Below are 27,906 nucleotides of genomic sequence, written 5' to 3' on the forward strand. Positions count from 1 at the left end.
CTGCCTGCTTGGATGGCCAGGTGGGAAGGAAGGTCCAGGAATGAGGGAGGACAGGCCTGGGATCATGGGGCTGAAACCACGGTGAGGTGTGTTGCTGGCCAGGGCTTCCTTTTATCTTTGAGAACACTGGGATACGGGAGGGTCCTCTGGCTTTGGAGAGAACAAGGCCTCTAATGCAGGCATGTGCCAACTCCAGCATGTCTGAGTCTGGCTGTCCATGACTTCCCTGCCAGGGCTTGCCACACGCTACCATGGAGTGTGTACCCTGGATTGTGGAATTTAATTATGCATGACTCCAGGGGCAGTGAGGTGCTAGGGAAATAGGGGGCATCCAGCTCAAGGTTTTGGAAATGTTACTGTTCCTCCATGGACCTTAGTTTTCCCCTTTTACAGATTCACACAACTGTACCTGGTTGCTGATGACCAAGGTGCTTTTAATATTTGAAAGGTGTGCTACTTCCCCCACCCACGAAGCACCTCAGAGGGCTCTGACATCAGGAGGATGGGTCTCCTCAAAACCTCTTCACAAGTCTCTCTTCTGCGTCTTTTTAAAATCTTATTGAGGTTTAGCGGACATGCAATGTTATATTCCTTTCAGGTGTAGAACACAGTGATTCAACAATTCTATACATTATTCAGTGCTCACCACTATAAGTGTAGTCACCATCTGTCACCATATCTCTTCTCCTCTCTCGTCTACAAGAGAGGACCACACCTGCTGTGATAGGCTACCTCCCTAGTGTGATGCAGAAATGCCAGTAAGGCTTGTCTCCCTCCCTGCATCCCATTGAGGTGCCTAAAATCCTAAGCAGCCAGGCTCTCAAGTCCCCCAGACCTCTCTGAATCTCGTTCTTTTCCTCACTAGCTGTGTGGTCTTAGGTAGATATTTCTTTCTGAGCCTCAGTGTCATCATCTGCAGAATACAGATGTTAACAGCCACCTCAGTGCTGGTGTGGATTAAATGAAGTAATGCATGGAAAGCACAAAGCAAGCGCTTGATACATGTAAAATGTTTTGGAGGCTTTATGAATTCGGTCACTAAGGAGCCCCCGTAAAAAAGCCCAGGGACATTAAGGAGTCACTTGAGATGCTTCTAATCACTGGGGTTGGCAAGAAGAAGGGCCCAGGGAGCAGAGGATGCAGTGGGGAGGCTGTTGCAAACTGCCCCTGGCTGGACCAACAGAACGGGGCTCGCTGGCGCTGGGAGCTGTCCGTGGTGCTGAACCATTTCCTCACCCCTCGTCCAGCCCTGCTTTTGGATGTCTGTGGAATCATCTTGCAAGAGTAAGGAGAGGTCGTCTCCAAGGCCAAGGACAGGTTCCAAAGACCAGCTCCTCTAGGAACACTTTCTGGCCTCGCCCTTCTGGGCCACCAGGAGTTCACCTTCTCAGCTGCATGGGCTGCTGCCTGGGATGGTTTCTTACATCATTGCTCAACTTGTCTTCTAACTAAGCCTTGTGCTCTGTCTGACTGGACCATGAGCTCCCTGAGGTCAGGGCATCTGTCTGCCAAGGTAGATTGGTTCTGTTGTCTGACCGTTCGCAGAATATTGTGGTCCTTGACTTCCACTCCTGGATTCTCCCAGAATCATTCTAAGCTCCCTTCGACCCCCACCCCCAAGTAGATGCTTTGCTTTGGCTCTTCCTTGGAAGATTTCGTCTTCCTCCCTCACCTCCCTCACCACTTTCCTGTGAATTTGTTGCCTCACTTAGTGATACAGATAGGCATAGGCCAGAGCATTTTACAAACGTCAATTCATTTCATTCTTACAACAATTCTGCCAGTTTGGTACTGTTATTATCCTCATTGAGCAGACAAGGAAACTGAAGCATGGAGAGATTAAGTGACTTGCTAGTAAATGATGGAACCAGGAATTGAACCCAGGTTGGCTGGCTCTGAAAGCCTTTCTTCCCACTATATTATGCTGCCTTTTGGGTAGTTCTGTGATGCTTCAGGATAGTGGTTTGTGGGGAGGAATTTCTCCAGTATTCCGACCCCAGCCCAGATCAGGCACCAGAAATATCCCTTAGCATCTGGAAACTCACGATTGAAATAATTAGTCAGAATGCAAGGAAATGGTTGTTTTTCCCTCATGTAATTTGGTTTTATGAAGACCACTAAATGCAAACATTCTCCTGTTAATTACTGTCTCAAATTTGGTCTGTAATTGAGGGAACTAGAGCTGGGAAAAGTGTAGAAACCCGCTGGAGTGGCAGGCCTGCCCGAGTCAGCACTCCCAGCCGCTTTGCGCCCGCTCTGTTAATTTTAGAAACTCTTCTAGCCTGGGTGTATTATTAGCTTTATGTACAGAGGGCCACAAGGCACTCAGTAGTCTCTCTATGCCAGTTTTGTTTTGTTTTGTTTTGTTTTTTTCCAAGAGATTAAATGAAAAGGAATGGTGGCCATGTGTATATAGGGGTATTTCCATACTGTGTGTGTGAATGGGGATACCTGTTTGTGGCTTCTAATGAGCATCTGCAGCTATCTTTGAATGACATGCATGAGGCTGTGTAGAGAGTGTACACAGCTCAGGAACACCCCGTAGAAGCTGAAACCATTCTCTTGGGGCCCACGAGTCATTAGCAGGATATGCTGTATTCTGTGTAGTGGGTGTGATGACTGGGGTGGGTTCTTGGGTCATAGATTGGGTTCTCCCAGATGGCATAGGGGTATTGGGGCTGGAGAAAGGGTGGTGGCTTGTAGAGCAAGGAAGGAGCTGAAGTTGACCTCTTGGCACTAGCCTTAGAATGAGAATATTTAGCCTGAGAGGCTCCTGACTTGAAGTCTTTTCTTGAGGCCCTAAATGGCATGGCTTTCAAAGGAGCTCTCCAAAGCTGCCTTTCCAGAAGCTGCGCTTCCCTGAGCTGTGTGTTGTGGGACAGCTGTCTTGCCCACCTTTAGTGAAGCAGGCCCTACCCTCTCCTTGACTCATAGCACCATTTTGCATTTGGCAAAGGAAACATTTTGCTGGGAAGTAATATTTTTCCAAACCTGGAACTCTTCTGGCAGGAGCACTTTGGACCCTCTGAAGACTCGAGGAAAGCTTGTCTTTTTGTCTCCCACTCCCTCCTGGCTTTCGTGTAGTTGAGAATTAAAGATGGCTGAAAGGTTATTTCTCTTGGGGGAGAACATGCTTATTTCTTCCTGACTTAATACCTTTATCTATCATCGTGTAACTGTCTAAATTAATAGCAGAGGGAAATAGCTGGGCAGTGCAAGTGTTAGATCTTGGGGCCAGCCCTAGGGTGGCTGGTACTCGGGCAGGGTCCCTGGGATTGATTGATCACACCTTCTGGACATGGGTCTGTGCCTACCTGTGCTGTCTGCACACTCCACAGGGGCTCCTGATGAGCCAGGTGGCTTCACCCTGAGGGGGCCCTCCCCACCTCCCGCAGGAAACACTTGCAGTTGCTTTGACGCATTAGGAGAAATGATACTCTAAAGCCCCCACTGATCTCACTCCATTGCATCGAGTGGCACCTCACTGGTGCCTGAAATCCCCTTATTAACACTTCCTGCCCTTGAAGATTTCACTGTCCTTCCCTAACCCTGTGTTAGGATGCAAACCTCTGAGGAGAGAGATGGTCAGACATTTTCTGGCAATAAGAAATAGCCTAAAGGGGGACCCCAGAAAGTCAGTGTGGGTGAGGGCCAGTTCAGAATTATAGGACAAAGCGTTGAGGCTCCATCCCTGATTGCACAGTGAAGAAACTGAGGCCCAGAGCAGGGAGGCCACCTGCTTGATGTCACACAGCATGTCAATGACAGAGCTGGGACTGGATCCCAAGCATCCTTCCACCCAGACACTTGCTGTGTGTCTGGACCTCCCCTGCTCTCTGGTCACGGTCTGTAGCATGTCTGCCTGCCAGCCTGTCTCAGACCACAGCTGACCCTCAGGGAGAATGGAGCAGCTAAGCCTGAGCCTGGGGTGTTGTGGGGCGAGCTACTCCTGCTGCTAAAATAGCTTTGCACTTCTCTCTGGATATCATCGTTGTGGTTTGCTTTTCAGCCTGAATCCCACTGGGGAGTGGGGATGGGGTCAGGGGAGCAGACAGAGGGGCAGGCAGAGGGTATCCTTAGTGAAGGAAGAGCCTTTCTATGCCAATCTCCACATCTTCCCCTGGTACCCATGTGCATTTCTCACCCAGTGACTCAGAACCTCCCGAGACTTCCTTCTTCAATGTTTGCTGTCCCTTGGAGTTTTCTCCCATAGTCTGTAACTCATTCTGTCTGTCCTCCTGGCAACTGACCCCTGTGTCTCTGGGCAGATTTTATTGGGACCTGACCATGCTGCTGCTGATGGTTGGAAACCTAATCATCATTCCCGTGGGCATCACCTTCTTCAAGGATGAGAACACCACACCCTGGATCGTCTTCAATGTGGTGTCAGACACGTTCTTCCTCATCGACTTGGTCCTCAACTTCCGCACAGGGATCGTGGTGGAGGACAACACAGAGATCATCCTGGATCCTCAGCGGATTAAGATGAAGTACCTCAAAAGCTGGTTCGTGGTAGATTTCATCTCGTCCATCCCTGTGGACTACATTTTCCTCATCGTGGAGACACGCATTGACTCAGAGGTCTATAAGACTGCCCGGGCCTTGCGCATTGTCCGCTTCACCAAGATCCTCAGCCTCCTGCGCCTCTTGCGTCTCTCCCGCCTCATTCGATATATTCATCAGTGGGAAGAGGTGAGTGGTCAGACCCAAACATCTTGGGGGAAGGGTATCTTACCCCCAGGGGGAGTAAGGGGCCCCCAGGTAATCTCAGATAGTTGGATTTGGGCTGTCAGATTGTAGCAGGCACATCTGCTCCGAGAGGACAAATATTAGTAATTTCTTGACCTCTTATGTGCTAGATACTGTAAAACTCACTTTACAGGCAGTATCCCATTGAAGTCTCTAACAACTGTAGAGAGTATCATATAGGTACATCGTTTTTTACATAAGGAAACCGAGAGGCAGAAAGTTTAAGGGATTTATATCAAGTCACAGAATCAGTAATTGATGAACCTGGATTCCAAAGCCTGCACTGTTAACCATTGGACTATATTGTAGGAAATGCAAACTCATGAGCTGGCAGGGGCCAGGCAGGGAATGTAAATGGGTGAAAAGGGCCAGCTGAAGGCAGTAGAGAGTGTGGTAGACTGGGGAAAACTGAAGAAAATATTTTCTGTCTGCCTCTACTCTGCTCTGGCCACTTGTTGCCAAGTGAGAAAGGGCCCAGGGTTGCTAGATCTATAGGTTGACCATGGGATGCAGAAATCTGGATTTTTGTGCAAATTTTGTAGGCAACTCTATTAGGTATCCTGGGAGTTCTTCTGGAGCAGACCCTGAGGGGAGGATTTGCATGAAAGTGGCTTTTCTCTCAGTGGGGTTGAGGTGGGGAGTGTTTCCAGAAATCATCTGGTGGGGGACTAAGGAAGAGGGACACACGAAAGAAGGAAGGAGGCCAAACGGGTGACATCAAGCAAAGTCCCATGGGGAGCTCTGGGGACAGCATACCTCACGCCTCTTACCTCACACCTCTGAGTTGTCCCAGTCAGGGCAAAGAAGTTGGAGTTTTTATATCCCCTTGCGTGTCTGTCATTAGTTCAGGGTACTTCCTGCGCTCAGTGCTAGCAGGCGAAGCGGCTTCCAGCAGCCTGGGGCAGGTCTCTGACAAAGAGCCGCAGGTGCTAGCCATAGGGAGTGAAAAGCTCCGAGGAGACTGGAGTTGTGTGTGCACAAACTGTAAAGGGATCCTAGGGGCTGTGGGCAGAGCACTGGCTACAGAAACTAAATAAAAAATTGTAAAAGGACTGGGTATAAAAAAACACTGTTCTGAACAAACCTAACTCAGCCATGGGCTGAATGCAGTCATCTGTGGGAAGGACAAGAGGAGGGCTATGGGCTGGCGTTTGAGAAAAAGCAGGTGACCTTGCAAGCGCTTCTGTCTGTGTCTGCCACCATCCACCTTACACCTTTTGGCGGCGGCGACAGGCAGGCCAGCCTGGAAGTGTCAGGGCGGAGGTAGGCATACTCTGTGAGGCTGCCCACCTTGGGGTCTGGAGCAGGCTGTAGCCTGGGGAAGCTTCTACAGAGACGTATTTCTTGCCGTGGCTCACTGCTGGTCTTCTGGTCTCCAGGACCCCTCTGCTTGGTTGGACAGAAGTTCCTATGCTCAGGACACAAAGCCCCCACCCCACCCCACCCCAGCAACAGCCTGGGCCCTGGGCAAATAGCACACATGGCTGATGGTTAGGGCACTGGCAGATTGAGGTCAGAGGTGTCATGAACACCTGTGCTGCAGAAGTGCCTACACCGGCCTGGCAGCATCCCTGCATGGCAGAAATTTTCCTTGCCTAGGAAAATTTGCATTATTCCTGCTGACAGAGGAGGGGCAATGACTTGCCCAAGGTCATGCGGCAGGCCTCTGGAAGAGCTGGAGCAGAACCCAGTTAGCTCTCTTGACTCCCAGCAATGAGAAGTGCCTGTCTGGTGCAGTGAACAGCCACAGGGCTTTACACTTCTCAGACCTGAATGAAGATCCTGGCTCCACACTGCCTGGCTCTGTGACCTTGGTGCCACCTTGCCTCCCTGAGCCTCAATCTCTTATCTGCAAAGTGGGTCTAATCCTCACTGGATTGCCTTGAGAATTAAATGGGATGATATTTACCAAATGCTTAGCACGAAGCCTGGTGAACTATCTGATAAATGCCCCTCCCCAATCACTTGTCTTAATAATCCTCTATACCTCTATGGGAGGGGTTGCTTTTCTCAAATACTTTCTAACCCTTATCTTATTGGCTCGCCACACCTATCTGGCAAGGCAAGCCAGGCAGGATTTATTATTCCTGATTGTCAGCGAGGACAGGGGTCAGAAGAGTCAGCTGCCCCAGTGTTAGGGTCTTGGACCTGGGCCTCCTGATTCCGGGTTCCATGCACTCCCTGCATTCTTAGGTCACCTGAATGCGGGGTGACTGATTCTGTTATCTGTCCCTCTGTTAGGGATGACTCCCAGCCGAGATTGGGAAGGCAGGCAGTGGAGCGGGTCGATGGGTGGCGTGAGGAGTTCTGTGTGACAGGTCGGGTTTGAGGTAACCATGGGACATCCAGCTATGGAGAGATGTTGGCATGTGGGGCTGAGCTCAGGCCTGACAGGGGACAGTGCCGGGCAGGAGGAGGGGACGGTGGCTGGGCCCCTTTGAGTGGCTGTGGAGGAAGAATGGAAGCATATTTCCTAGAATGCCCTAACAGGCTCGTCCAAGTCAAAATACTGGACCACGTTGGTTCCCTCAGTCCCTAAGATACCACCACACCCCGACCTTCTGTTTGTCTTGAACTTACAGCTAGATTGTCATTCAAAGCAGAGAAATAGCCACTCTTTGCCTTCTCTGGCATTGGTTCATGTCTCCAGGCCCCTGCCCCCTGGGAGCCATCCTTGCTCCTTCCTCATGCCTGGGCCCTGAGGGCCATGATATCTGGGGAGAAGTGGCAGAATGGCCAGTGGTTCAGCAGGATGAGCCTGAGAATAGAAACTAAGTGCTTCTTTACTGTCCCTGCACCATGCGTCCTGGGAGCTCTGTCCAGGGCTTCTGTCCCTGCTGCCTCTCTGGGCTATCCAGAACTGGTCAGGCAGGCTCTTGCCCTGGCCCTTTCCTGGGGCAGACAGAGGCCCCAGGAGGCCTTAGGTCAGGGCTCTGAACTAGAAGTTGGTACTCAATCTTGTGGGCAGAAGGGAGATCCCAGGAGGCCAGATGGATGACTCCCCACCCCTTCCACATACACTGTTATCTTGCCTATCAGCTGGAGAGGAAATTGCTTTGAGCTGGCTTCTGCCGGGCACACCGCCCAACCAAGGGCTCCCATTGGACCCCTGGGATTGAATTGGGTTTTCCCAGCTGGTCCCAGAAACCCTGTCTCCACATCTCAATAGCCTGCCCCAGTCCTGGGGCTTCTAGCCTCAACTTGGCCTGGAGGCAAGAGCAGGGAGACCCTTGAGGTCCCAGGTCTACATGAAACATGGGAAAGGAGGTATTTGGTAGGGAAAACCCTGCTCTGTCTCCTCTTCTAACTCCATATGTGACTCTCTTTCCTTTTCTAGGCTTCACTTTCCCCAAGCGTCAGGTGTGCTCTGATAGTCTAGGAGGTGGGAGCTTGGTCCCCACTCCTGCCTCTGTCGGCAAGGATCGTGTTAGCTGATCGTGAGGACATGGTCTTCAGCCCCGGGTGGCAGGTAGAATGGTAGCCACCTGTGAAGAGGAAATAACCCCTGGTGAAGCTGTAAGATGCTGGACTCCTGACCCTCAGGCTTCAGCCCCCCATCAGACAGTTCTCTAGTGGTATTAGCAGGTGTTGGGAGTTAGGGGAGGGGGAGGTCTCGGCAGGTGACAGCCACCCTCTCAGAGGATGCCAGCCTCTGCCTCCATCCCAGGCGATCTAGGTCAGCATCCTCCACCCAAGCCTCTCCCAGCCAAGCCTCTTCCCTCCCTCTGAGGTGTGAGCTTGTTACAGGCACAGAGGCTATTGTTAGAAACCTTGGTCGCCCCCCCCTCCGGATGTTCCCCTGCAGGCCCTGCACCCCAGCAACCCATCCCAGAATCCTCTTCTTTCCCTCAGGAGCGGGGAAGCCATCCTGGGGAGGAAGGCTGGAGGCAGGAGGCTGGGCCGAAGCCGAGCCTCCTGATGAGTCTCCTCTCCCATGGGCCTCAATTTTTCTATCTTTTGGAATCAAGGAGTGGTCCTCGGGGCAGGGGGTTGGCCCTGTCTATGCGCCCCAGGAAGGGGCTCAGCATGACCCTCAGTTTGGGCACCTCCAGGCTCTTCCCGGGATACACATGCAACAGCCATCCTCTCAGGCCTGGGATTGCTGACCTCAGTGTGGCCACTGGTCCCTGAGACACAAGGAGAAGTTATTCTTTTTCCCTGAGGAGAAGACGAGTCCCTGGGAGGGAACTCAACTAGGTCCCAAGAAGAGGCCTTGGCAGAAACTGCAGTTTCTGGTCTCTTCCCAGGACTGAGAAATCAACTCTGTCTTTGAAGGCTGGGGAAGAGAGAGAAGGAAAGGAACCAACATGCATTTAGTACCTACTGTGTACCAGCTGTGGACATCATCTCTCCTTATCCCCAAGACAGCCCTGGGAGCTGGCAGTTATTGACCCATTGCACAGATAAGGAAACTCATCTGTGATGAGAAGGGGTTGGCCGAGGTAGAGGACATGTCGCTCTGTCTCCACACTGTGGCCAGAAGATTCGGAGCCTTCCCCAAGTGCCCTGCGGGGCACAGAGAGCAAGCTGCCCAGGCTGCCCACCCAGCAAGCCTTGCAGGGCCTGGAAATGAAGTATTCAACCCCCACCGTCAGAACCAACATCGTAAACGGGGGTTTTAATGAGGTACAAAGAGCAAAACAAATATTTGTGTAGTGCAGCTGACTTGCGGGTGGCCTGTGGCTCCAGCCCACAGCAGGGACACACAAGTGTTCAGCAGCCTCTCCCAGCAACGTCCAGCCTTACTCTCGGCAACCACACCTGGGTGCCGTAGTGTCGGGGCCGGGGTGAGTGACCTCACCACCTGGGTGCCCTCCTAGCCTGAATGGATGTACCCCCGACCCAACTAGTGGCAGGAAGCTCAGATTTTGCCACGTTGGTGCAGTCAGCCACAATACCCCTCACCCCCACCGAAAACTCCCACCCTCCCACTGCTTCCCAGCACCCTCCCTGCCTCCCCGTGGGCCTTCCCTACATCCACATGCTTCTTCAGCCTGACACTGGCACCGCCACCACCACTGTGCTCTGTGCAGGACACATGAGCCTGTGCCCACCTGCAGGAAAAGGCACCATTTTCTTCCCGCAAGGTCAGAGGCAGGCTGCACCTGCCCAGAGCGGGGCCTTTCCCTAACACCACCATATACACGTGTGGCAGCCCTGATCGCAATCATCCCATCACTGTCATCATCACCTTCACCTTTACCCTTGTCGCTAAGCACTTCTCAGTTCCTGAGATCTTACCATGTGTTCTGCCATATTCGTTGCTGAGGTCGCGATAAAGCCAAAGCTAGACAAGCACCTGATCCTGGAAGAAAATTCGCCACGAAGGAACAAAAAACATAGATGATGCCAAAGGAAAAGAAAGTACTGCATAAAAACGTGCCAACCCTGATACTTCTGTCTCTAAGGCCCAGAGTGATTCATGTAGAGGAAAGTTTTCAGGGGCTGCCCCAGTCTGGGATGCTTTCTTTCTTTCTTTTTTTTCTTTTTCTTTTCTTTTTTCTTTTCTTTTCTTTTCTTTTTGCTTCTCTCCTCTTCTCTCTTCTCTTCTTTTTCTTTCTTTTTTTTTTTTTTTTGAGCGAGAGAGAGAGAGGGAGGAGAAGTGGGGGAGGGGCAGAGGGAGAGAGAGGATCATGGAGCCCAATGTGGGACTTGATCCCATGACCACGAGATCATGACCTGAGCCGAAATCAAGAACTGGCGGCCTAACCGACTGAGCCACCCAGGCACCCCTGGGACGCTTTCTAAAAGGGGTCCAAGGCTTCCCTCAGCTCAAGTACTGTTTTATATACCACATACTGTATCCTCTACTATACTCTGCAGCATATACTACATAGTACTCTATGCCCTAGACACCGTAGGTACCATCCAGCTCAGGCTGTCATAACAGAATACCGCAGACGTCAGGGCTTAAACAACAAACAGTGATTTCCTGAAGTTCTGGAGGTTGGAGAGCAGACCAAGGTGCCATTGTGGTTGGGTTCTGCCTAAGTAAGGCCCTTGTCCTGGTTTGTGGATGGCCACCTTCTTTCTATGTCCTCACAGGGTGGAGAGAGATCCTCCTTCTCATGTCTCTTCTTCTAAGGGCCCTGACCCCATTCATAAGGGTGCCACTTTAACGACCTAATCACCTTCGAAAGACCTCATTGCAGTGGGGATTCGGGCCTCAACATATGAATTTCACAGGGACACAGACATCTAGTCTGTAGCAGCTGGGAAATGAAGGAGCTTCATAATAGTGACCCCACCTGTGTTGTGTTCAGGGCCCAGAGGACTTTCTTAGCCAGTTTAATTTCTCTAGCAACCTTGAGCAATGGGGGGCAGATGCCTGGCTCGTCTTAGCTGAGGGGAGGCTGAGATGTGGTGGGACGTGAGGGCAGGTGCTGGCCATTTCTGAGACCGGATGGTCCCACGTCACTTGCCAGCCTCTGAGTCTGGAGAGCTGGTGGCATCCTGGTCAACTGAGACTTTGAAAGTTTAGTGACTTGCCCAAGGTCATAGAGCTGTTGTGTTCACCTAAGCACGGAAGGGCCGGGAGGGGCATCTCCCCTCAGAGCCCAGGATGTGGTGCTGGTATTCAGGAGCTGCGGGGAACGGTGGGGAGAGGCTGAGGAGCTTCCTGGGCTCGGGATCCAGGTCCCAGGGCACAGCTGGCAGTGGACCGATGGCCAGAGGCACCGGTGTCGTGCTCAGGCCTGCTCCGCCTCCGAGACCCCAGTCCCAAGCCGCCCTGCCTGGTCGCTAGTGCCTGCCACTCCTTACGCTAATGTATTGGTTTGGCTGGGAGCTGGCACACTGAGGACAGGGGGCCGGTTTGGGGCCCCCGTGGGGCCAGGCTGCAGCACACACAGCTCTGTCTGTGCACTGGACTGCGGAGGCGAGATGCCGGGGTGTTCCGGCTAGCCCTGGGTCCTGCTTGTGTGAATCCAGCCACATCACTCAGCCACTTGGGGTCTGAGTTGTCTCACCTGCCAAACAGAGCCACCGAAAACAGCCCCTCCCTCACCAGGCCAACCCACTAATCTGCAGGCAGCCCTGGTTTCTTCAGATAATGCCTCTTCCGCTGCCGCCATGACTTTGGCAAATCCCTTTACTTCTCTGAGCCTTGGTGTAAAATGGATTAATGATATTTTCAGCAAAGGGTGAGTTTAAGTGAGGTGGTGGCTGTGGGACCACGTGCCCACACTCAGGTGTGGTGTCACTGTCCCTCTGTCACCAGGGCCATGGGGGTGGTGCGGCACCACCCTCCACCAGCCGTTCCAAGGTCCGCTTCCTCCTGAAAAGGCTCCACAGCCTTTCAGCTGGAATATCCAGAGTCATGCGACTAAGGGAGCCACGGGCGGGCACAACCCTGGAGATGCGGGACAAGTAGGATTCATGTTCGGCTTTTCAGAACCTAGACCCAAACTAGGCCCACATTTCAGAAGGGGAAACTGAGGTCGCTAGTATCAGAATATCCTGCCTCCAGCTACCAAAGTCTACCCCATGCTGCCCCCAGAGCCTCCCAGGCCAGAGGCAAGGCCAGAACTTCCTGAGACCTCCCTCCAGACTTCCTTCCATCTCTCCGTCCCCTCACTGCCCTGTCAGCATGGTGAGCCCTGTTGAAACCAGACGAAGCAGCAGCTCTGGAAGGAGGGTGGTGGGCGGGGGGTGCTGGGCTGATGTGCCCACCCTGGCCCCGCCCACCCATGCTTCAGCCTCTCACTAGAAGCCACGAGAGTGGGGATGCATGGGTGCCACTGGGCTGGGGTTGAGGGGGCTGTACTTTATTTTATTTTGTTTTTATGTTTTTTGATTTAATCTATTTTTGAGCGGGGGGGAGAGAGAGAGAGAATGAGTGGGGGAGAGAAAGAGAGAGAGGGGAAGAGAGGAATCCCAAGCAGGCTCCGCATTATTAGCTCAGAGCCTGGTGAGGGGCTCGAACCCACGAACTGTGAGATCCTGACCTGAGCTGAAATCCAGAGTCGGACGCTTAACTGACTGAGCCACCCAGGCGGAGGGTACCATGCTTTATTAAACGATACGGGAGAACATTACTACGACCACATATTAACTAATCATAAAGATTAATTATTAACCACTTATCAATTAATAATGGTTTGCAATTTATAGAACACTTCTATAGCCAGTACCAAGCACTTTATATGTATAATTTAATCCTTTTGACAATCCATCCAGGTAAGAATTTTTATTGCCATTTTCCAGATGAGAAGGCATGTTCAGAGAGGGTCAGGGACTTTCTCAAGGTCACACAGCTAGAAATGGGGTGGAAGTGGGCCTGGGATCAAGGTCTGTGTGAACTTGGAGTGTCTGTGCTGCTTCTCCTTCAGTTCCGTGGCTGTCTTAAGCAGAGCACCCTGCCCCTGGTAGGTCCTCAGCGTCTAGTGGCAGATTTAGGGAAGCACCATGCCCCTGGCCAGACTGCGGACTCTGGTCCCCGGAGGAGGCTCACGCTGGCTCTGGCTTTCTCCCTGTTGTCCTCACGGCCTAGGCAAGCAGATGAAGCAGCTTCTCTGCACCCTTTGGGGTCTTTGGGGCTCCGGATGCCCTCCCTTCGCATATCGGCCTGGATGGCGGGACTTCCCGTGGGAGGCCCCCACAACCCAGGAGGCATCCCTCTGGGGCCCTACAGCCTGCCGTGTGCTTCCGGCTCCCCGCCTGACACCTTCCCACCCTTGCCACAGCCTGCACCTGCACCCAGCCTGGTGCTCTGCCAAGTCCACGTGGAGCGGCGCCCACAAGCAGCTGCAGGGGCGAGCTGAGACCCCTCCTGACCGCCCACCTATCCAGGCCAATTTCTTGCCCTCTGCCTGCAGATCTTCCACATGACCTACGACCTGGCCAGCGCCGTGGTGCGCATAGTAAATCTCATCGGCATGATGCTCCTGCTCTGCCACTGGGACGGCTGCCTGCAGTTCCTGGTGCCCATGCTGCAGGACTTCCCCGACGACTGCTGGGTGTCCATCAACAACATGGTGGTGAGCGTGCGGCTCAGCCCTCCCTCTGGGCGTTGGGAAGAGGGGAGCCAGCGAGGCACAGGTGGGCAGAGTAGGTCTAGGGCTTGGGACTCCTGAGCCCCCACATGTAGGATCCTGGGGTGCCAGCCTGGTGCCCAAGGGCGCATGGATCTAGCCAGTATCCGTCTGTCCCAGAGTGCTGGGCTGCGTGCGGTTACCTGTGCCTTCTTACAGCATCCAGCACGGCTGGGAGCTTCGTGTTCGTCCCAACTTCACCCAGGGAGACGAAACCTTGGCCTTTCTCAGACTATCTCAAGAGTGGCAAAGCTGGGCTGGGGGCTCCTGTCCTACCTCTGCTCCCCAGAGGCAGACTAGTCCTAAAAGTGGAACCCAAGAAAAGGGAAACCTATGAAGGGCGCTGTTGGCAATGCCCGGACTCCCAGATCACACAGGGCCTCCTTCTGCTCCAGCAGCTGAGCTGGGCTGTCCCCTGCCCCCCATTCCTCCCCCGCCGCCAGATACACACCTGCTGCTCATAGGTGGGGCCCTCAGCTGGGAAGACTTACCACCTCCCTACCACCAACCCTGTGGTGGGTGAGGGAAGATGGAATTGGGGCTGGGAAGCCATAGCATAGAGTCAGTCCCCCAGCCTCCCATGGACAGATTGGGCACCAGGTGGGGTGGGGACCCCTGGACCTGTGAGCATTTCTGTGGGTCTGGCGAACCCCTGCCTCCCTCCTCCAGTCAGTTGGTTTGGTCTGTTGGCAAATCCCCAGGGCCCCAGGGGACAAAAAACCAGCTTTGAAAGAGGTGAAAGAGACCCTGAGGCATCTTTCAGCATCAAATAGGCCTTTACAAAACAGCCTTTTGATGAGCTAAGTGTAAATGAATCGGCCATATGGATTGAATTTCCCGGTCCCCAGAGGTTCTGCAGTAAGGCCAGAAGCCCTGACTGAGAGGCAGCTGGAGGCCACCCCAGTTCCCCAGGCCTGGACCACGGGCCAGCACCCCTGGATCAGCCCCGCTGACCTCCCAACCTGGTCTGGACTGAGAACCACCAGACCAGCTCGGCTTTGTCTAGGACCATTCTGAGTGACCTTGAACACGGCACGCAGCTCCTGTGCCTTTCTCTGGGTGCTAAGAACAGCCTGGTGACCGTGGAAGGGTTTGGGGCTCTGGGCAGGGGCTCTGTGGGTTCCGCACTAGGTCGTGCACACTGTTGCTCACACACTCCCTGTGTGAACAGGGAGGCGCTGGGGAGGTGGCAGGTGCTGGGGTTCATCTGGCAGCTTCCTCTTTTGGGACAGTTTCCTCTGTGTGAGGGTGACAGGCCCACACATGCACTCAATTCAGGAGATGGCCCTTCTGCGCCCAGCGTTCCCACACAGAGACTTCCTTGAGACACTGACTGCTTTGGAGACAAAAATAGCCAAGAGCCTCTCTCGCTCCCTTTCTCCCTTCTCCTGCCCCCAAGCATTGTGTGTTCCAGACAGTCCACCTCCCGATGGGGGAGGACAACTAGTGGCCTCAGCCCTGGACTGTATCTGGTGGGGCTCACCCAGGAGGCGAGTTAGCTCCGCGGCGCCTAAACTTTGCTCACCCAAAACGAGGGCAGTGTTTTTGGCTCAGGCTGCCAGAGCTTGTCCCCCCAGGGGAAGTGTATCTGGTTTTATAATTGAGGTCAGTGGGGAAATGGGCTTCACTTGGCAGTCATTTGGTTGGGGGATAGGGCTATTTCAGCAAGCAGAGGACAGCAGGGTGGCTCAGCCTGGAGCCTTTGGCTGCTGGGTGGGGGAGGGGCTCCAGGCTGCCCCATGGGGGCTGAGAGGCTGGCTCCCCTCCCTTTGCTGGGGCTGCCGGTCTGATCCCCATCCCTGATAGCAAGGGAAAGGCCCAAGTTGGGCTGCCGGTCTGATCCCCATCCCTGATAGCAAGGGAAAGGCCCAAGTCGGGGACTCACTGTCACCACAGGTTGCCAGCGTGGACCTCCTGTCCCTCACCCAAGGCTTTCAGCCAACAGCCAGGTTGGAAGCCCAGGGCTCACACACTGGGAAAGAGTTAGGTTGACGAGCAGAAGGTGGCAAGGATCTTTCTAGGTGCTAATGAGAGGACGGGCCATTCACTACCCACCCCACAATCTGTCCACAGAACAACTCCTGGGGAAAGCAGTATTCCTATGCCCTCTTCAAGGCCATGAGCCACATGCTGTGCATTGGGTACGGACGGCAGGCACCTGTAGGTATGTCGGACGTCTGGCTCACCATGCTCAGCATGATTGTGGGCGCCACCTGCTACGCCATGTTCATCGGCCATGCCACCGCCCTCATCCAGTCCCTGGACTCCTCCCGGCGCCAGTACCAGGAAAAGGTAGGTCAGAAAGCTGTGGTCCATCCTGGGTGCTCTCGAGAGAACCTGACCATTGGTTCCCAGGGAGCACAGGCTGGCAGCCAGTGGGTCCCCACCAGGCCCCCCACGTGTTCTTTCTGTCCTCTACCATCATCTGGCTTTGCCTGTTAACTTTTTAGTTTGCCTCCTGTTCGTGGAACAAATTCCTACAATAAACAACCCCGCACATTGTTTCCGGTTGCCGAATCCATATCTCAGCCCATTAAATTGACGTTCACCAGTGCCCTCTGCGTTGCTAAAGCCAATAGCTCCTTTGGGTCCTCATCTCGCCCAGCTTGTCAGTGGCATTAGACAGTTACCTCTCCCTCCCTGGCTTCGCACTTGGTTTCCGTAAGCGTACACCCTCGGTTTTCCTCCTCCCTCTCTGGCCGATTCTGCTGCTCTCCGTGGCTGGCGTGTTTTCCCAGTTGTCACACATTGGGTCCCTGGTGGCTCAGGCCTTGCTCTCTAACCCCTCCCTGTCTTCCGTCTTCCTCAGTGCTACCCCCGCCACCATGCTCTACGGCCACCTCTGTGCAGTGGGGCCCAAATGATATAACCAGCTGTCCGTGGAGCGTGGGCATGTCCCTTCACGTCTCTGCGTCCCCTTTGCTCATCTGTAATATGGGGACATTAGAAGGGGTCAGTCATATCATGGCATTTATGAGGAGTGAATGGTACCTGCCAACCACTAAGACTGTGTTAGCACAGAGCAAGCCATTCAATATTTATTGGCCAAGTGGACTCTGTCTGTCACCTTCTACTCCATCTTCTACATGGCAGGTAGAGCGGGCATTTAAAAAAGGTAAAGCTGATCACATCACCCTGCTTAAAACTTGTTACAGTCCTCAGGTTACTCCTACATGCAGAGGAACTCTGAGGTGTGTTTCCTCAGCCTGGCATTTAAGGGGCATAATCTGGCCCCTGCCCTTCCTTTTTTTGTTTTTTTAATGTTTTTATTTTATTTATTTATTTTAAATGTTTATTCATTTATTTGTGAGAGAGAATGAGCACAAGCAGGGGAGGGGCAGAGAGAGAGGGAGACACAGAATCTGAAGCAGGCTCCAGGCTCTGGGCTGTCAGCACAGAGCCCGATGCGGGGCTCGAACCCACGAACCATCAAATCATGACCTGAGCCGAAGTCAGATGCTTAACCAACTGAGCCACCCAGGCACCCCTATTTATTTTATTTTTGAAAGAGAGAGAGAGAGAGAGAGAGAGATTGTGTGGGGGAGGGGCAGAGAGGGAGGGAGAGAGAGAATCCCCCTGATGCAGGGCTCGATCTCATGACCTGAGCTGAAATCAAGAGCTGGATGCTCAACCAACTAAGCCATCTGGGCACCCCTGGCCCCTGCCCTTCTCGTGCCCGGATCAAGCCATGGGCCCACAGCCCTCTATTCCAGCCATGCCAGAGCCTTACACATGTCCTGCCACAGGGCCTTGGCTCAAACACTAGCCTGGAACTCTCCTCTCTCCTTTTCACCTGACCATTTCTCCACCTCTCAGCCTGCACTTGGCCTCCGTGGTGAGCCTTCCGTGACCCCACCCATCATGTGACCCCACCATGCCCTCTAATTCCCTTTCGCCACACTTGGTACGCCTGCCATTGCTTAATTAATCTGTGTGATCGGTTGTTTAGCGTCCCCTCTTCCCTATCCAGGCTGTGGCTCTGTGAGGGCAGGACCCAGGTCTCTCCATCCCCATTGAATTCGCAGTGTCAGGCACATGGCAGGGCTCAGTATGTATGGATTAACTGGCTGCCTGCCTGCTCCAGGTGCTGTCCTTTGGTGGGGTGACCGAGAGATGGCGGCCCAGGTCCCATGCTGCCAAAAGGAGAGCTCAGAAGAGCCTGCAGAGCCAGGGCAGGGTGGGAGGGTCAGTTTGGGAAGGCAGAGGAAGGAGAAGGTAGAAGAGTAGAATTCTAGGGCAGTCGTCATGATGAGCAGCAGCAAAGGTATGTAGATGGGTGGGAGAGAAATCAGCCCGAGTAGAACAAAGGGTCTGGATTAGGAATGAGGGGGCTGGAAAGGGGAAGGACAGAAGGAGTTGGATTATAAAGGCCAGGGCTTAGTCTGGGCCGGGTGAGGAATCCATGTGGGCCAGTGTCAGGGCCCAGCCTGTGACCGGGGCAGGACTCAGTGTGTGATGAGGATCGGGCTCACTGCAGGATCAGTGCGAGGGCCCAGTGTGTGACCAGGATTAGGGTCGAGTGTGTGACCAGGCTGAAGGCTCAGTGTGTGGCCAGGATTGGGGCTCAGTCTGGGACTACAATCAGGGACAGTTCAGAAAAAGCGCCAGGGTTCATTTTAGGGCAGAGTCAAGCCTCTTGTGGCTTTCCATTTGAGAGTTGTCTTTATTTTCTTCTTTAGCTAATGGCTCTCCAATATGATTCACTGAATCTCTCTCTGAAATCTCTCTGAAATGTATTACCTCCCTTTGTCCCCACTACTAGCTCTCACGTGGACCACTTCAGCAACCTTCTAACTCCATCCCTGTCTCCAGACCTTGCCTCTTCACCACTATTGATTCTGCAGGCATGGGGAATTCTCTAAGATACAGCTCTCGCTGTTCTGTCCCCTGGGGCTGGGTACAACTTTGAGCAGACAGAGCCAGCTTGGCTGGAAGAACTTTAGGAAACGTCATCTCCCAGCTCTCAGTTGTCTATTGGCATCTATCTGTAGCCACACTGTGTACCCCCCCCACCCCACCTCTTGGAAGTGCTAATGTATGAGAACAGGCTCCCCTAATCTGCTTGTTCCTGGGGTAGAGAAACTTCTCTGACATCTCAGTGTGGGAAAAATTTATTAATTGCTTAATCTGTTTCTGTCTACCATGCTCCTGTGGACCCCTACTCTCCACCCACAGTCCTAGGATGGCTGGGGCAGCACCCATCCTTCACCTCTGGGTGGGCAGGAGCATTTCTTATTAGTTTGAGCCCTGGGCACAGAGGCTCACAAATCTCTTATCCCCAACCTCTGATGAAGGACCTTGCTCTACTCTGGCCCTCCCGTGGGCTAGAGTCAGTCTTCAACAAAATGACTTGGACCCAGCTGGGGCCACACTTGGATGCACGCCATATGACGGGTCAGGCATCATGACTGCAGCCTCCAGTCCTCCGAACCCATTGCAGCCCAGCCCCGCTGCCTATGCCAGTGTTACCACTGGTGGGAAAGAGTTCCTTCCAGGGTCAGTGAAGCCTCCTTGGTCCATAGCCTTGGTCCATAGTGTGACACAGAAAAGACCCATGTGCAGAGGAAACCTGACTGATCTCCTGGTCAGTTGGCCTGTAAGTAGGCTTTGGACAGTCCCTATTGACCCCGGCCATCTCCATAGTATTGAACACGCTGATGGAGCCCTCCCCCACCCCAAGCAGCTGGGAGTCAGGGCCATCGTTTGGGGCACACCCACACCAAGGATCTCCATCTCAAGGAGCCAGGGACAGCCAAGAAGGCCCACAGGGTCAGTGCCAGCTCTGGTCACCAGCAGGACCGAGGCTGATCAGGAGGTGACGCCCTCTCCCTCTCTCCCGGGGCTCAGTACAAGCAGGTGGAGCAGTACATGTCCTTCCACAAGCTGCCGCCCGACACCCGACAGCGCATCCATGACTACTATGAGCACCGCTACCAGGGCAAGATGTTCGATGAGGAGAGCATCCTGGGCGAGCTGAGCGAGCCACTGAGGGAGGTGAGCAGGGTGGGGGCGTCTGGGAAGGGAGCTTCCTTCCTGCTGGGTGGCTCCCTCACCTTCTCCCTCTCTCCCCACCCACCCTGTCTGGGGAGCAGGAGATCATCAACTTTAACTGCCGGAAGCTGGTGGCCTCCATGCCGCTGTTTGCCAATGCGGATCCTAACTTTGTGACATCCATGCTGACCAAGCTGCGCTTCGAGGTGTTTCAGCCAGGGGACTACATCATCCGAGAAGGCACCATTGGCAAGAAGATGTACTTCATCCAGCACGGTGTGGTCAGTGTGCTCACCAAGGGCAACAAGGAGACCAAGCTGGCAGATGGCTCCTACTTTGGAGGTGAGGCGGCCGGGGAGCCCTGGGGGGGACAGGGGAATGGACAGGAGAGACACAAAGGATGATGTTTGGAGCCCCTCGTGGCCACTGCTTGGAAGTGGGTGTCTGTGGCCCAGTATAGGGGTCCCAGAACTGGAAGAGCCTGGCACCCACTGGGGGACATCTAGTGTGGTCACAGCCCGGGATGGAGTCTTGTGATTGTCAAGCTTCTGTACCAGACAGGGGGGACCCAGGTCGGGGTCTAGCAGGAGGCCCCTTCCAGCTCCCTCCCACTCCTGCTGTCCTGGCAGAGATCTGCCTGCTGACCCGGGGCCGGCGCACGGCCAGCGTGAGGGCTGACACCTACTGTCGCCTCTACTCACTGAGCGTGGACAACTTCAACGAGGTGCTGGAGGAGTACCCCATGATGCGGCGGGCCTTCGAGACGGTGGCCCTGGACCGCCTGGACCGCATTGGTGAGGGGCCGGGCAAGAGGGCGGCTGGGCTGGGGCCTCCCCCCTCCCCAACCCCGCCTCCTGCTCTGGCCTGAGCCCCTGCTCTCGTTCTGCGGCCCAGGCAAGAAGAACTCCATCCTCCTCCACAAAGTCCAGCACGACCTCAACTCGGGCGTCTTCAACTACCAGGAGAACGAGATCATCCAGCAGATCGTGCAGCACGACCGCGAGATGGCCCACTGTGCCCACCGCGTCCAGGCCGCCGCCTCCGCCACCCCGACCCCCACGCCGGTCATCTGGACCCCGCTGATCCAGGCGCCGCTGCAGGCCGCCGCGGCCACCACCTCGGTGGCCATCGCGCTCACCCACCACCCCCGCCTGCCCGCTGCCATCTTCCGCCCTCCTCCCGGCCCCGGGCTAGGCAGCCTCGGGGCGGGGCAGACGCCCAGGCACCTGAAGCGGCTGCAGTCCCTGATCCCTTCGGCGCTGGGCTCCGCCTCGCCCGCCAGCAGCCCGTCGCAGGTGGACACGCCGTCCTCCTCCTCCTTCCACATCCAGCAGCTGGCCGGATTCTCCGCGCCCGCGGGCCTGAGCCCCCTCCTGCCCTCGTCCAGTTCTTCCCCGCCCCCCGGGCTCGGCGGCTCCTCCCCGGCTCCCACGCCGTCCGCCACCGCCGCCGCCACCGCCGCCGGCTTCAGCCACTTCCATAAGGCGCTGGGTGGCTCCCTGTCCTCGTCCGACTCTCCGCTGCTCACCCCGCTGCAGCCCGGCGCTCGCTCGCCGCAGGCCAACCAGCCGCCGCCGCCGCTGCCGGGGGCCCGGGGGGGCCTGGGACTCCTGGAGCATTTCCTGCCACCCCCGCCCTCATCCCGGTCCCCGTCGTCCAGCCCCGGGCAGCTGGGCCAGCCTCCCGGGGAGCTGTCCCCAGGTCTGGCCGCCGGCCCACCAAGTACGCCAGAGACGCCCCCGCGGCAACCGGAGCGCCTGTCCTTCGTGGCCGGGGCCTCTGGGGGGGCTTCTCCCGTAGCCTTTACACCCCGCGGAGGTCTCAGCCCCCCTGGCCACAGCCCAGGCCCCCCGAGAACTTTCCCAAGTGCCCCCCCTCGGGCCTCTGGCTCCCACGGTTCCTTGCTCCTGCCGCCCGCATCCAGCCCCCCGGCCCCCCAGGTCCCCCAGCGCCGGGGCACGCCACCCCTCACCCCAGGCCGCCTCACCCAGGACCTCAAGCTCATCTCAGCCTCTCAGCCGGCCCTGCCCCAGGACGGGGCGCAGACTCTCCGCAGAGCCTCTCCGCACTCCTCGGGGGAGTCCGTGGCTGCCTTCCCGCTGGTCCCCAGAGCTGGAGGCGCCAGCGGGGGCAGCGGGGGCCTCGGTCCCCCGGGGAGGCCCTATGGTGCCGTCCCCGGCCAGCATGTCACTCTGCCTCGGAAGACATCCTCAGGTTCTTTGCCACCCCCTCTTTCTTTGTTTGGGGCAAGAGCCGCCTCTTCTGGGGGCCCCCCTCTGACTGCTGCCCCCCAGAGGGAACCTGGGGCCAGGTCTGAGCCGGTGCGCTCCAAACTGCCGTCCAATCTATGAGCTGGGGCCCCTCCCTCCCTCTTCTCTCCCTTTTTCTCCCTTCTTTCTTCCTTCAGGTTTAACTGTGATTAGGAGATATACCAATAACAATAATAATTATCATTAAAAAAAAAAAAAAACCCACACCAGAAAAAAGACAGCAGAAAATAACCAGGTATTCTTAGAGCTATAGATTTTTGGTCACTTGCTTTTATAGACTATTTTAATACACAGCACTAGAGGGAGGGAGGGGGGAGGGAAGCAGGCAGGGCCCAAAAGGCAAAAGCCAGAAGAAGGCAGGTGGGGTCTCTGGGGCTTGGCGGGGTGGGGGTGACCCATGTTTGGGGTTCTTAGAGCAGATCTGTTTATTGTATTTGTTTTAGGGCAACAGGCACCACTAGCCCCCTAGCTGTGAACTTGGAGCCCCATTTTATGGGGGTAGGAAAGTGTTGCCCTTGGATGTGTTTCTGGGGAGCCTCAGTCGCCTGAGTCCTTGAGACAAAAATGGGGCCAGGGCCCTGAGGGTCTTGCGTTTTTTCTACTGCAAACTTAGCAAGATATGTATATGAACATGTATATGTATATGTATGTAAGATGTGTATATGTATAGTTATGTAGCGCTCTGTAGAGCCATGTAGATAGCCACTCACCTGTGTGCACATTTTAACCCCATGTTGCCAGGACACCCAGGTCACTTTACATCCAGCAACACGCCTTGGCCCTCGGGCTGGACACCACAGGGTCTCGGGGAAGTGTTCTTTGCAGTCCTCAGGGAAGAGGACCCCAGGACCTCTCAGCAGGCTCCCTTTCTCCCCATCTCTGGTCTCAAATCCAGTCTCAGCCCAACCTCTCACCACATGGAGGCAGAACACTGCTCCTTCCCTGTGGGGCCTCAAGCACATCCTGTCACCTCCATGGCCCTCAATTTTCCCATCTGTACAGTGGGAGGTGAGGGGGACTTCTATTTATTGAGTCTGCTCTGTGCCAAGCACTGGTTTAGCACTTTACACACGTTAACTCCCTCATTTTCACAAAGACGATGAGGTAGGTACTTTGATTCTCCCCATTTCACAGGTGAAGAAACTGAGTTTGGCTGTATTTTTCCCAGAATCCTGTAACTAGGAGTGGCAGAGCCAGGACTGATCTGAGGTTTAAATCCACGCCTGCCTGTGGCCAAATCCTATGTCCCTTCCATAAGCAATTGTTGAGCGGGGCTGAGTCTTCAATTGTAGTGCTGTGCGAAGAGACCAGATTTTGGAAGCAATCAGACCTGGGTTCGAATCCCAGCCCTGCCATTTAGCTATATGACCTTGGGCAAATTATCTGACCTTTCTGAGTCTGTTACCTCACTTGTAAAATGGGAATAATCATGGTACTGCTTCACAAGGACCTATGAGGACCAGATGAGAAAAGTAGTGGATGTGAAATGCTCAGCCCAGAGCCTGGCACACACCATAGTAGGTGCTCAATAAATGTTTCCTCTGATCCCTCATGTGCCCAGCCATTGTTCCAACAAGCTATGGTAAGAGCTCAGAGAACTTCAGCTGAGGGCTCCAGGATCTTATGATCTCAGGACACAGGAGGTGCCTGGGCCTCCTGAAGGGCCTCCTGTGGCTGGTGGTGGGCTTGAGCCAGGCCTTGAGAGGTGGAAGTGTCAGAGGGAAGAAAGGAAGAAGGAAGGAAAGGGAAGAGAAGGGGAGTGTCAAGAAGAGGAGAGTAGGGGTGGGATGGAGCGCCCAGTGAGGACGAGACTGAGGTGGACGAACTGTTGTAGAGTCAGGGGGCTTTGGGTGGAGATCCAGGGAAGGCCCTGGATGAGAGGCTCGATTCTGAAGGCACCTGGGAGCCAGAAGCAGGTTCAGAGTGGAGGGCCAATGTGAAAGTTGCTCAGGTGCCTCCTGAGGCATGCTCCTCCTCCCGGACAACAGAGCCAAGATTAATGGTCCGCCTCTACCTATCAGGCAAGAGCAGATATGGCTGCCAGGACCTGCACAGTGAGGAAGGTTGGTCTCGCCTTGTCCATCCAGGAACCCCCTTCATACTCCAACCAGAATGATGTCACCATCAGGTTTTGTCCTGAGTCGTCCTGGGATGTAGGGCAGGCCAATTTCTCCATGGTTGGGCCACAGGGACAGGGAGGCAGTCATCCAGGAGAGAAGGTGGGGAAGGATCCTGGGGGGAGACTAAGCACCTGGCCCTGGTCTCTAGTGGGGCAGGAGAATGCCCCTCAGGCCCAGGGAGTTCTCAGAACTGGAAGGATTTAAGTGGCAGCCTCAACGTGAGTTCTGCACACACCCCTGTCCCGCCCTCCCCCCAAGGAAGGGAACGGACTCGATCCAAAGCCAGTCTAGTCCTGGAGGTGATGGGGTGGGGGGGAGAGGACAGGAGTAGGGGTGGAGGGTGCAGGGCCATGAGGAGTGAGGACCACCCCCCCTTGCCATCAGGGCCTGGCCTCACTACCCTCTTCACACACACACACACACACACACATTTTATAAAAGCTCTGACCCCGTCCAGCCACTCCTCAGAGACTGGGGAAGCCAGGTCCAGTCAGCAGGCCCACCCATCCCCAATCCCCCACAAGCAATTTTCAAATCTACCACTTTTAAAACAGAAAACGGTGAATGCACCGTGTTGTATATTTTATTTAAATAAAAAAATTCCAGCAGATGCTGTCTTTTTCCAGGTGTCAGGGATTGGGATTGGAGAGTAAGGTCAGTGGGATATACTGGAGGCTCAGGAGCCAGCCTGTGGTGGGCGGTGGGACATGGCCCCTAGAGCACACGGGGGCACTTGTGTGTACAAATCTGTGCCCCAGAGCCGGGGTCACAGGTGCAAGGGAGTGTGAGAGGTCTGGCTGTGGGGGCTGGTGTGCACTGTTTACGGGCTGGTGAGTCATTAAGGAGGAGCGTGAGAGTGTGTGAGTGTGCTTTGTCGGCTGGTGGAGGAGACCCTGGCTCTGACCCTTCCCACCCCAGCTGTTAGGGCCCCTTGGTGCTCCCCATGGGGGCAGGACGATAGTGTGCATGTGGACTCCAGTTGGATACTGAAGAGTGAAATGCCATTTTAGCCTGGGCCCTCAGCAACTGGAGGGAGGCTGGGGGGCAAAAGGTGACCAGGCTGGGGGTAGGGTGTCAGAATGGCCAAGGACAGGGAACAGCCGCTGGGCTGCCGTGTGGGTTGGGGAACCTGAGGGCACACTCAGGATCGGTGGCTTCACTGTTAAGAGGTGTGGCATCCACTCCCTGCTGAGGGGTGGGGGCCCTGGGCTTGGCCCCCAGACTCTCTGTGAAGCCCTCAGGCAGGTGCCCCCACTCTCCCCAGGCCACAGACGGTGCCTATCAGCTCTGCGACCTTGCCGTAGGGGACAGGCAGCCATCCATGGCTGGAAAAGTGAAGTCCCCGGGGCTCCCTGCTGGGCTCGGGGACTGCCACATGGCCGCCTGCAGGAGGAGGGGAAAGCCCTCAGCAAAGGGCAGGGAACCCGGTCCCCATCACGGATTGCCAAGTGGATGTTGTTTCCATGGTAACCGGCCCTGGAGTCCCGTTGCTAAGGAGGCAGCTTGGCAGTCCTGGCGTCCCCATGACAACTGCCCCCTGCGGCCCAGGCAGCAGGCACTTCCTCGGGGACCCAGGGGAGGGCAGAGGTGGGACACAGGCCTGGCCTTTGAGGCTCTGGGGAAGTCTTTTTGAAGAAGAGTGATTTAGTCCAGCCAAACCTCGAGGGGCAGACGTGTACTTCAGCGGTCCCAAGGATACTCACCCCCATCCACCCCCCTACCTACCCAGGACGCATCACCCCAGGTACCTGCACAGCACAGGGCCTTGCTGCTCCACTGGGGGACCCAGGCAACACCAGTCACGATCTTCTCTGTTCCCTGACTCCAAAAGGACCCTTGGTAAGTACCCACCGTGTGCCAGGCGCTGGTGATTTCCCCTTCTCTCCTTCTACCCACACAACCCTGACCACTCAGAATTCACCTCAGTTACAGTGAGCAGAAGGGCACCTACACTCAACAGGGCGAGGAACTTGGACCAGACCAGTCCACGAGAATGTGCAGGGACCAGGATGCACACCTGGCACTGGGGACTCCAATCCTGCCCCTCTCCGTGGTGACATGCCAAGGGGCTGATGGCAGGAGCAGTCTGTCTGGGCGCAGGCAAGAAAGGTGGTGTTGTCTGTAAGAATTTAAAAGCAAGAATAAAAATGACTAAACGCCAGGTTGCTTTCTCTTATCTGTCATCATCACCATCTACCAGCGATTCCGAACAACACTGGCCATAAGACCCTCCCTCCCCTCCACACAGGCAGCGCCCCCCACCCCCAGAAGTGTCACCACACCCCAGGCTTGGGTTCCATGTGCCACTACCATCGCGGTGGGCAGGACTGAAGTCACCCTTTCTGCCTTCGCGGGGATAAGCCAGATTGACAGTTTTGAAAAAACACTTAAAAAGTTGAATAAAATCCCTCCGTCAACTCTGTTTCTTCCCAGCCAAACTTCTTGAGAGTTGTCTCCGTTCCCCACCCTCATTTCCTCTCCTCCAAGTCACTTCTTCCTCCACCACAATCTGGCTCCCACCTCCTCCCCACCAATAGCTCTAGACAAGGACATCACTACAGAGTGGTCCTCTCCGACCCCGCCCCGCCCCTTGTTGATGTTGCTCCCTCAACTCCCTTTCTCTTGAGGGTGGAATATTTCACACACACAGAAGAAGATATAAACACATAATAAATACATAAATAAGACATTAAAAATATGATAAAGCAACCATGTACCACTATCATCCCCTTACTTTTCCTGACACCTTTACTACCAAAATAAAGCATGTCTAAACAATGTGTTCGGTTGCTTACCAAGGTTGGGGGATAGGGATTGGAACTAGTTGTCTTTGCTGGGGGAGGGGGGCAGTTATCAATAATCATATTCAGAATTGCTGATAGACGGTGATCGTAAAAAGCAAACTGAGTTTTAATTCATTTTCTTGTTTTCAGTTTCTTTGCAAATGATCTATCTTTTCATTGCCTGCCCTTTCCAATTTGTACACCACTGAATACATTTGTAAAATTCTGAACTTTGCACAGTGGTATCATGCTGTATGTATTCTTTAGTAATTTGCTTTTTTTGGTTCATTATTGTAATTTTGAGACCCTGTTGATGCCTAGAGCTAGTTAATTCATTTTCACTGCTGTACAACATTCCAATATATGAATATGCCATGTTCATAGGTATTCTTCTGGAGATGGCTATTCTGGTTACTTCCAGGTCCTGTTATTACAAACACAGCTACTAGAAACATTCTTCTTTGTGGCTCCGGATAAAGAAGTGTAAAAAGATCTCTAGATTCTGTATCTAGAAGCAGAATAACTGAGTCATAGGGTGAGTTACTCTTGGCTTTACAAGATAATGCCAAACAGTTTTAAGTGGTTTTAACAATTTATACCTCCCACCTACAGGGTATGACTTACTCCTGCCCCACGTTCTTGCCAATAATTGGAATCATCAGACTTTGTTATTTTTCCCAATCTAGTGACACCTGATTATGTTTTAATGTGCGAATCCCTGATTACTAGTACAGTTGAATATTTTCTCATATATTCATTTGCCATCTGTATTTCCTCCTCTGAGAAATATTTTTTCAATGTATTTTGCCTGATTTCTTATCTTTTTATTGATTTGTAGTAGTTTCACACACACACACACACACACACATCTATTTGCGGGGCAAATTCTTTGTTCGTTAGATGTGTTACAAGCATCTTCTTCCTCTTTATGGCTTTTCTTTTCACTTTTTTTTGGTGTTCT

The 27,906-nt window shown here is 54.2% G+C and overlaps 1 protein-coding gene across 1 annotated transcript in view; it reads left to right on the forward strand.

The window, feature by feature from the left end:
- HCN4 (hyperpolarization activated cyclic nucleotide gated potassium channel 4) overlaps positions 1-24,770 on the forward strand; it is a 45,049-nt gene extending 20,279 nt beyond the window's left edge. Inside the window, exons 2-8 of the mRNA XM_045449143.1 lie at positions 4,269-4,692; positions 13,566-13,727; positions 15,855-16,073; positions 19,629-19,775; positions 19,874-20,114; positions 20,402-20,566; positions 20,667-24,770. Coding sequence (XP_045305099.1) covers positions 4,269-4,692; positions 13,566-13,727; positions 15,855-16,073; positions 19,629-19,775; positions 19,874-20,114; positions 20,402-20,566; positions 20,667-22,123 — 2,815 coding nt within the window. The 3' untranslated portion in view covers positions 22,124-24,770. The remainder of the gene's footprint in view (positions 1-4,268; positions 4,693-13,565; positions 13,728-15,854; positions 16,074-19,628; positions 19,776-19,873; positions 20,115-20,401; positions 20,567-20,666) is intronic.
- Positions 24,771-27,906: the final 3,136 nt, after the last annotated feature.

This window comes from Leopardus geoffroyi, chromosome B3 (assembly GCF_018350155.1).
Source record: "Leopardus geoffroyi isolate Oge1 chromosome B3, O.geoffroyi_Oge1_pat1.0, whole genome shotgun sequence".
Taxonomy (NCBI): domain Eukaryota; kingdom Metazoa; phylum Chordata; class Mammalia; order Carnivora; family Felidae; genus Leopardus; species Leopardus geoffroyi.